General features: G+C 53.5%; 1 protein-coding gene across 1 annotated transcript in view; it reads right to left on the minus strand.

Moving 5' to 3' along the window:
• Window positions 1–59: 59 nt before the first annotated feature.
• LOC121851675 (dual specificity mitogen-activated protein kinase kinase 7-like) overlaps window positions 60–10,000 on the minus strand; it is a gene marked incomplete at its 3' end in the record, with an annotated part of 13,648 nt that continues 3,707 nt past the window's right edge. The window contains 9 exon segments of the mRNA XM_042345747.1: window positions 60–105; window positions 1,426–1,568; window positions 2,203–2,283; window positions 2,691–2,870; window positions 3,432–3,539; window positions 3,755–3,874; window positions 4,365–4,478; window positions 4,782–4,848; window positions 5,469–5,613. Coding sequence (XP_042201681.1) covers window positions 60–105; window positions 1,426–1,568; window positions 2,203–2,283; window positions 2,691–2,870; window positions 3,432–3,539; window positions 3,755–3,874; window positions 4,365–4,478; window positions 4,782–4,848; window positions 5,469–5,613 — 1,004 coding nt within the window.

A 10,000-nucleotide genomic window follows, 5' to 3' on the forward strand; every position in this document is an offset into this window, starting at 1 on the left:
TGAGGGGCTGCGGAGCTGGAGACAGGTTTTGGTAAAAATAAAGACGCTTCAATACTCACAAGTAGTTTGTTGTATTTTGGTCTTTTCCTGTGATCTTTTGTGAGGCTGTGAGGAGGCGAGTGAGGGGGGGGGGACAAGGATAAAAACACAAAGTGGTTAGAAGATGGACAAACACGGACCAGTTTGTACCCTATTGACACTTACACAGAAAACAGGAGGAGGCCATTCAGCCCCTCGAGCCCGTTCCGCCATTCTATTCTATGATCTGTACCTCAACTCCAATTCCCCACCTTTGCCCGGTATCCCTTGATCCCCGATCTAACAAACATCTGTCCACCTCAGTCTTGACAACGTGAATGGATCCAACCACAATCCACAGGGAGAAATTCCAGATTTCCACTGCCTTTGTGTGAAAAACTGCCCCTGATTTCACCCCTAAATGGCCTGGCTCTAATTTTAAGATGACGCACCCTCTGTTCTGGATCCCACCCCACCACCACCGCCAGAGGAAATAGTTTCTCTTGTACTTTTAATGTGATATAAATACAAATCCCAGAGCTTCAGTGACGAACGGCAAATATCCTAACCCTACTTCAGAGCTTTAATTAATTCAATATCTCTGCTGTCACATTACCTCCCAGAGTGAGAGGTTGTGTTAGCCTGACTGGCTATTACACACTAACAATAATCATCCTGGCATTTGATACAGCGCCTTATCACGTCGTTGAGATGTCTCAAAGCGCTTCACAGGATACACTGTAAAGTTTAGTGACTGTATGTTTTGTGGGCGAAAACACCGGCAGCCAATTGCACAAAGCAGCGTCTGTCCCACAAACAGCCGTGGAGTGAAGGGACCAAATTATTATTTTTTTTTTAAAAAGAATTATTACCCCAGAAAAAGCGATCCATCGATCGGACTAACAACCGGGTTCCTATTTACTGCTGGTAACAGAAGGCGTGTGTGTGTCTGTCTGTGGTGTGTCTATGTGGTGTGTGGTGTGTCTATATGTGTGTGTTGGTGTCTATGTGTGTGTGTGTCTGTTTGTCTGTGTGTGTCTATGTGTGTGTGGTGTGTTGTCTATGTGTGTGTGTGTGTCTATGTGTGTGTTGTGTGTGTCTGTTTGTCTGTGTGTGTGTCTGTGTCTGTGTGTGTCTGTTGTGGAGTAAGGAAACTTGCCTAAGGTTTCGCCCTGTCCTGACCCTCCCGGGAATCGAACCCTGGTCCTCTGGCTTGCGAGGCGAGTGGGGTCTAACCCTGAGCTACAGGGACTCCACAAATGTCTCGTTGCTGTTGTGTGTGTGAGTTCTCCGCTGCTCCGCCCGTGCCCAACGCTCTGGGACACTGCCCTGCGTGAGGGACACGGTGTAAATGCAAGCGGCTGTTGTTGTTGTTGTTGTTGGGCTCACGGCCGAGGAATCACTCACCAATCTTTGACGAAGGATTGAAAGTCCAGGGAGAAGCCCATGGTCTGAGGCAGTAATGGAGGCTCTTCCTGCAGCACCTTGGTCAGCACCTCAAAGTCCGTCTTACAGTTTTTATACGGAAACTGCCCTGTGGCCAACTCCACCTGCCCCGGGGGGGAACGAGGGGAGAGGGTGGGGGGAGGGAGAGAGGGAGAGAGAGACAAACACACAGACAGACAGTCAGACAGAGGGAGCAAGGGGGAGAGAGAGAGAGAGAGAGAGAGACAGAGGGAGAGAGAGCAAGGGGGAGGGAGGAGAGGGAGAGAGTGAGGGTGGAGAGGGAGTGTGAGGGACAGGAAGGGGGAGAAAGTGCGAGGGTGGTAGAGAGAGAATCAGGGGAGGAGAGAGGGGAGGAGGGGAAAGAGAGAAGGGGAGAAAGTGAGGGTGAGAGGAGAGAGGGGGAGTCAGGGAGTGGGGGAGAGAAGGAAAGAGGGAGAGAGAGAGAGAGAGTGTGTGATAAGCTATTCAGTGATCTCAGTACATAGACAAACTGAGAATTCTCCCCCTTATTTACCCAGGAACATAGGAACAGGAGAAGCCATTCAGCCCACGCAGCCTGTTCCACAATGACAGACCCCGAGGCCTACTGACAGACATGTAAAGAGAGACCCCCTCCTCCCCTCCCTCCCACCTGGGTCTAAGCCACACAGTGAGACAGGGGGAGAGGGAGGGATTGAGGGAGGGAGCGACAGAGTAATGGGGTGTTGTGACTGAAGGCTCGGCCACCGATTTCCTCACCAGTGATATTCCCAGGCTCCACACGTCAGCTCGGATATCGTAGTCTGGTTTACTGGGGTCAGGGGGGTCTATCCTCTCAGGCTGCGGAGAGAGAGAGAGATTGGTGTGGATCAACAACAACAACAAACACATGACATCAAGTGGATGTCCCAAGGCGCTGGACAGTCAGGCTCGGGGTCAGGAGAGGGGTGGTGGTGGGGGATGAGGGTGGGAGGATGCCCGAAGGCGCAGTCGAAGAGGAAAGTCTAGATGGGACTTGAAGGAGGCAAGAGAGGGGGCGAGGCGGAGGGATTGGGGGATAGAGATTCCAGAGTGTAGGGGCAGAGGTACTGAAGGCCCGACTGCCAATGGAGCAAGGCGATGGAGGTCTTTGAAGGGTTTTGTACCCGATTCTCTGGGGGATGGGGAGCCAGCGAAGCCGGGCAAGAAATGAGGGGTGATTTGGGAGCCAGTGCCTTTGCCGCCGGGAGGAAAGAGCCAGGACTCACTGCCATGTATGCTGCACATCCAGCACTGCGGGTCTTGGCTTTGGAGTCCACCAGCCTCCCGCTGATCCCGAAATCACACAGCTTGATCTCCCCTCGCTCGTCCAGCAGGATGTTGGAGGGTTTGACGTCCCTGTGGATGACTCCGTGTTTCTCCTTCAGGTAGAAAAGAGCTTTGACGATCTGGGCAAAGGAGAAGGTACCGATCAGACACAATCAGCTCATTACACTGTGTTGTCCTGTGGCTCAATGGTTAGAGCCTCGACCATAATCAGAATTATCATCATATCATCATTATTATTATATTATTACTGACACATCCCCTGAGGATTGGGATCAAAGTAATAATAATAATAATAATCCTGGCATTTGACCCGGCGCCAGATCACGTCGTCGAGACGTCTCAAAGACGCTTCACAGGAAACACTGTAAAGTGTGGGTGAAACGTGGCAGCCAATTGCACGCAGCAGAGTCCCCACAAACAGCCGTGGATTGAGTGTCTGTGTGTGTGTTGTGGTGTGTGTGTATGTAGTAAGGAAACGTGCCTCAGGTTTTGCCCTGACCTGACCTGCCTGGGAATTGAACCCGGGTCCTCTGGCTTGCGAGGCAACACCCTCCACTCCTGCAGTATTATGGCCTATGGACTGTGTATTGTTGGTGGTTGTGACTTGGAAGCCTTTGGAACTTAGCCCAGGCCTCGCTGTCAGGCCTCGGGTGGGCTTCCTCTCCCGAGCCCCGGCTTACCGCAACGGTCATTTTCCCGAGGATTCTCTCTGGGATCGGCCCCTGGATCCGCTTCTTCAGCTTCTCTGCGCAAGTGCCCATCAGCTCCATGGCTATGAACACGTCAGTCTGGTGTCAAACAGGAAACAAGACCGGTCACCGACAACAGACAACAGCAGCAGCTTGTGTTTACACAGCGCCCCTCACGCAGGGGGGCAGCAATAAACAGCGTAAACACAGTCGAACAGGGAGGTGAGAAGAGGGGGCAAGACGGAGGATGTGAGAGAGAGAGAGAGAGAGAGAGAGAGAGAGAGAGCGGCAAGAGTTTCGGCGCGAGAGCTCACGTTAGTTATGAAGGTGCCGTAGCACTGCACGATGTAAGGACAGTCGTGACTTTTCAACACCACGTCCAGGTCCATCAGAATCCGTTTGTTCTCCTCTTTGTTACCCGAGCGACGCATTTGCTTCAAAACAGAAACAAAAAACAAAAACAAAAACAAAACACGACAGAGAGAGAGAGAGAAAAAAATGTGACTCGGTTCATGTCACCGTCGTACAATGCAATGCTCAGCCTCGTTCGTACATAATAATAATAATAGTAATAATAATACTAATAATCTTTGCATTTGACACTACAGTGAATAGTAAAACACACACACTCACATTCACTCACTCTCGCACACACTCGCACACACACTCACTCATTCACTCACGCACACATACTCGCACACACTCACACACATACTCACACACACACACTCGCACACACACACATACTCACACACATACTCGCACACACACACTCACTCATTCACTCACGCACATACTCGCATACTCACACACATACTCACACACACACACTCGCACACACACACACACATACTCACACACATACTCGCACACACACACACACACACACACTCACACACTCGCACACACTGCCCGCCCACATACCTTCACTGCAATGATGTGGCCGGATTTCTTGAACCTCATCTTCCAGACCTGGCCACAAGTTCCGCTGCCAATCTCCCCCAGGTTCTCCAGGTCACTGATCTCAGCCTGGTATCTCTGCAGCGAGAGAGAGAGCAAGAGAGAGAGCGAGAGAGAGAGAGAGAGAGAGAGAACAAGGGAGGGAGAGATTACAGTCAATGCAAAATGCTCCGTCCCTTATAGCTGGACCCTCAGCCACTCCGCCCTCGTGTTCCTCCCTTGTCGTCCCCTATGCTCCACCATCAGCCACTACACTACGCCCCAAAACTCTGGAACTCTCTGCCTTGCCCTATCCCTCCCTCACTCCTGGGGTGGGGAGGGAAAGAGAGAGAGAGAGAGAGAGAGGGAGGGAGGGAGGGGGAGAGGGAGAGAGGCTGTTACCTGTCCTCCTATTGTCAGGTACCCCGTCTGCTTCATGATCTCCTGCAGCTTCTGATCGATCTCTATACTGTGAACAAAAGGGGAAAGTTAACCCATCACACATAATAACGACAATAATAATAGTAATAATCCTGGCGTGTGACCCGGCGCCTGATCACGTCTTCGAGACGTCTCAAAGCGCCTCACAGGACAAAGTGTAGTGACTGTGTATTTTGTGGGCGAAATGCGGCAGCCAAACGCGCCCAGCGACGTCCCCACAAACAGTCGTGGGTTGAAGTGACTGATTTATTATTATTATTATTATTCTTTGGAAGGGATTATTACCCTCAGAAAAGCCATCCGTCAATCGACTAACAAGCGGGTTCCTACTGACTGCTGGGTGAACAGAGGCGTGTGCGCCTGTGTGTGTGTGTGTGGTGTGGTGTGTGTGTGGTGTGTGTGTGTGTGTGTGTGGGTGTGGTGTGTGTGTGGGTGTGTGTGTGTGTGTGTGGTGTGTGTGTGTGTGTGGTGTGTTTGTGGGTGGGGGGAGTAAGGAAACTTGCCCAACATTTCACCCTGACCCGCATGGGAATCAAACCCGGGTCCTCTCGCTTGCCACTGATCTACAGGGCTCCTACTCACTGCTGGTAACCAGGGCTCCCGGGGACTTCTGCCCATCCCAGTACCAGGGGTGTCCTGTGGCCTTACCTCTCCATGCTCCTGTGTGTGGGGTAGACCTGCTGCGGGAGGCTGAGCATGTGTCTGGGCCGGGGGGGGTGGGGGTGATGCTGTGGGGACGTCTCTGATGAGGCTGATCGGCTGCCGGGGTCATTGGCCAACGGGAGTTGGAGAGCTGCGGGGAGGGACAGCAGTGTTACAGCAGCTCACGCTTACACACTCACACACACACACTCACAGTGTGCCAGCTCACACTCACACACGCCTGGCATGAGGTCTCATCACTCACACGCAGTGGCCAGTGCACTGACCCCCAGTCAACCCTGGGCTGTAACATCACCTCCTGGACCCGCTGAATCCACATACTCTCCCCACCGCCCCCACCCCCAGCCTCCCCCACCCCCCGCCCCCGCCCCCACCCAACCCCGTCACCATAAGCACCAGCATCACCACCCCTCAAACACACAGTACCTTCACACAGCCCAGGGCAGGGCAGGGCAGCCCAGGGCAGCCCGGGGCAGGGCAGCCCAGGGCAGGGCAGCCCAGGGCAGGGGCAGGGCAGCCCAGGGCAGGGCAGCCCAGGGCAGGGCAGGGCAGCCCAGGGCAGGGCAGCCCAGGGCAGCCCGGGGCAGGGCAGGGCAGCCCGGGGCAGGGCAGGGCAGCCCAGGGCAGGGCAGCCCAGGGCAGGGCAGCCCAGGGCAGGGCAGCAGGCAGGGCAGCCCGGGGCAGGGCAGGGCAGGGCAGCCCAGGGCAGGGCAGCCCAGGGCAGCCCGGGGCAGGGCAGCCCAGGCAGGGCAGGGCAGGGCAGCCCGGGGCAGGGCAGGGCAGGGCAGCCCAGGATAATTCCACAAGTAAAACACCCGATTGAATGAACAGATTGGAGGAGGAGGGAGTCAGGTTGTGTGGGGACCTGGGGCCAGCACCGAGAGACACAGAGAGTGTGTGAGAGAGAGAGACAGAGACAGAGAGAGTGTGTGTGAGAGAGAGACGGTATGAGAGATAGTGTGTGTGAGAGACAGACAGCGAGTGAGACAGATAGTGAGAGTGAGTGTGTGAGAGAGACGGTGAGTGTGTGTGAGAGAAGAGAGGGTGAATGCAATGTGACAGACAGACAGACAGACAGAGAGACATACACCACTGGCCAGTAATATAACAGTTGGGGAGAGAGATATCAAAGGGCAGTTCTACAGTCAGGGGAATATGCCCGAGTTTGTCTGACACAGGCCAGGCCAGAGGGAGTCCCAGGGCCTGGAGGGGAGATGGCACCAACTCTCTGGCCGACGGTTGACAGTTCTTGGTGGCGTTTTACAACCAATAACAAATCAGCGACAAGGCAAATCTCCCGGGTCCTCGCTGTGAAGCTGAAAAAACATCAAACTCAACACCAAACACCGTCACACACCCGGCAGCGAGCGCACGTGTGCGAGGCTGGCTCGCGCCTGGTTTCTAGTGCTGGCTGCTGGTTTAGACACCTCAGCCACACCCTCATCGGATGGTGAGGAACTCGGGCTCCGAGAGCCAATTTAGCCGGAGTTTCGTGCAATGTATCTGGCCGTGAAGCCAGCCTGGGGCGGAGCGAGGGAGGGAGGGAGGGAGAGAGGGAGTGAGAGAGAGGGAGCGAGGGAGGGGGGAGGGAGAGAGAGAGAGAGAGGGAGGGAGAGAGAGAGAGAGAGAGGGAGGGGGGAGGGAGGGAGGAGGAGGGAGAGAGGGAGGGGGGAGGGAGGGAGGGAGGAGAGAGGGAGGGGGGAGGGAGGGAGGGAGAGAGAGGGAGAGGGGGAGTGAGAGAGAGGGAGGGAGGGAGGGAGGGAGGTGGGGAGGGAGAGAGAGAGAGAGAGGGTGGGCGGTGGGGAAGGAGGGAGGGAGGGAATGTGGAGACTTGATCTCCTCCAGCACTGCAGCTAGAAAATAGGGCGATCCGTTCATAAACTCGCACAAATCTTTCCCTGCGTTTCGGAGGAGACGGTAACTCATGCTGACTCCCCCGGCACGCCATGCTCAAACCATGCATAAAAAAAGCAGCCATTTCTCTCCAACAGGGCTACAGGTGTCATGCGTCAGCCAGAGGCCAAGTCTCTCTCTCTCCAGTGTTTGCTCAAATGGCCATTACATCCAGAACAACGGGAAGAGGGAGGGAAGGAAGCAGGTGAACCCACAGAGTGAAAGGTGGTGCGATGGGATGGTTAAAGGAGAGACAGACACACACGCATCTCAAAAAATACACACACAAGAGTGAAAGGATGAAATGAAAATGGAAAGAAAGCCAATAGAGATGTACGGGTGGAGAGTGGGGGGGGGGGGGGGGGGTTTGGAGGTAGGGAGGGAGAAACGGGGGGGAAGATGAGATGAAATAATAGAGAGAATGGTGAACCAATGAAAGAGAGAAGTGTTAACTGCAGAGAGACAGAGAGCGGTTAAACGAGAGATGGTGAAAGAGAGGGAGGTAGAGAGAGCGAGAGAGAGAGAGAGAGAGACGAGAGAGAGGGGAGAGGGATAGAGCGAGAGATAGAGCGCGAGAGATAGAGCGCGAGAGATAGAGCGAGAGATAGAGCGAGAGAATGGTAAGGTGGGAACAGTCGAGTCAGAGGAACACACAGCAGCAAGTGGCAAAAAAAGGGGAGAAAAGAAAGAGATGTCAGTAGGTGCGAATGATAAAATAATCAGATCTGGTACCTGCTCGCTGGGTTGGGGCAGGGGCAGGGCTTAGTGTGATCACGATAACTGGGTCAGGAAAAGGAGAAACGCCATAAATCATAACGGTATCAAACTCACACGTCAACACACAACACAGCACAACACAACACAACACAACACAACAGACCAGCGCTCAACTGACAGCGTGGGGTCACTCAGCAATGAAACCCGGGCGATTATGAGCAGCAACAGGAGATGAGAGGTGAGGGGCGGGCGGGGGGGGGGGGGGGGGGGAGGAGCGCTTCACGGAATACACTGTAAAGTGTAGTGACTGGGTGTTTTGTGGGCCAAACGCGGCAGCCAATTGCGCCCAGCGACGTCCCCACAAACAGCCGTGGATTGATTGACCAACTGCTACGTAAACAGAGGCGTGTGGAGTGAGAGACTTGCCTAAGATTTTGCCCTTATCTAACCTGATCCCCCCCCCACCCCCCCAGGAATCGAGCCCATGGTACCCTGACTGTTTAGTCACCCCATATAATCATAATCCTGGCATTTGACCCAGCGCCGATGGACACGGCCTTTTTGACCTGTTTCCCTCATTAATTACCCACTTGGTAAAGAAATATTTCTTAAATGTGGGCTCCACGGAATACACTGTAGAGTGTAGTGACTGTGGGTGTTTTGTGGGCCAAACGCGGCAGCCAATTGCGTCCAGCGACATCCCCACAAACAATGGTCTGGCAGGTGTTATGTGAGGAGTGTGTCATGTGGGAGCTGACGGAGGGCAGTCTGACCCCGGGCGGCCACATCTGCAGAAGATGTCTGCAACTGAGGCAGCTCCAGCTCAGAGTGTCTCAGAGTGTCAGAGTGGCTCAGAGTGTCTCAGAGTGTCAGAGTGGCTCAGAGTGTCAGAGTGTCTCAGAGTGGCTCAGAGTGTCAGAGTGGCTCAGAGTGTCAGAGTGGCTCAGAGTGTCAGAGTGGCTCAGAGTGTCAGAGTGGCTCAGAGTGTCAGAGTGGCTCAGAGTGTCGGAGTGGCTCAGAGTGTCAGAGTGGCGGAGCTGGAGTCCGAGGTGCAGACACTGCGGAGTATCGGACAGTGAGTGCTTCCTGGATAGCGACATCCTGGAGCCAGTCACTCCCCTGAGGGAATATACGCTCAACATTGATTATGGTCAGGATAGGTCAACGGACAGTCAGGAGGTCGGGGGACAACGGAAAGAGTGGTAGTAAATCCGGCATTAACCTTGAACAACACGTATGAGATCCTTGGAACTTGTATCGACAAAGAAGCCGGTGAGGGGGCAGGAAAAACTACCTCTGACACTGGGGCAAAAGAGCGGATGGTTGTCGTCATTGGGGATGAGACTATTAGGCAGACAGACCAATCATCTGAAACACCAACCAGAAGACCCGAAGGCTCCCTGGGGCCGGGGTGAAGGAGGTCTCGACAGGGCGAGAGGGAAGGATCCGTTGGTGGTACTTCACATCAGTACCAATGACATCGGTAGAGTCGGCCAAGATGACTTGAGAAGGGAATTAGAAGAGCTGAATTTAAATAAGGCTAATTTTGTAGGTATGAGGAAAGATTTAGGTAAAATAGACTGGAGAATAAGATTAAGAGGTAAAAATGTAGACCAACAGTGGCAAATATTTAAGGATGTAGTGCATAATTCTTAGCGATTGCCTATTCCCTTGCGGAATAAGAGTACTACAGGGAAAGCAAGTCATCCGTGGCTAACTGGAGCAGTAGGGAAAGCATCAAATTAAAAGAAAAGGCTTATAAAACTGCCAAGAAAAGCAGCAAATCTGAAGATTGGGAGAATTTTAGAAACCAGCAAAAAAAACCTAAAAAGCTCATTAAGAGTGAGAAAAAGGAGTATGAGGGTGAGGTCACTGGGAACACTAAGTCTGATGGTAAAAGGTTTTAC

This window comes from Callorhinchus milii, unplaced genomic scaffold (assembly GCF_018977255.1).
Source record: "Callorhinchus milii isolate IMCB2004 unplaced genomic scaffold, IMCB_Cmil_1.0 Scaffold87, whole genome shotgun sequence".
NCBI lineage: Eukaryota > Metazoa > Chordata > Chondrichthyes > Chimaeriformes > Callorhinchidae > Callorhinchus > Callorhinchus milii.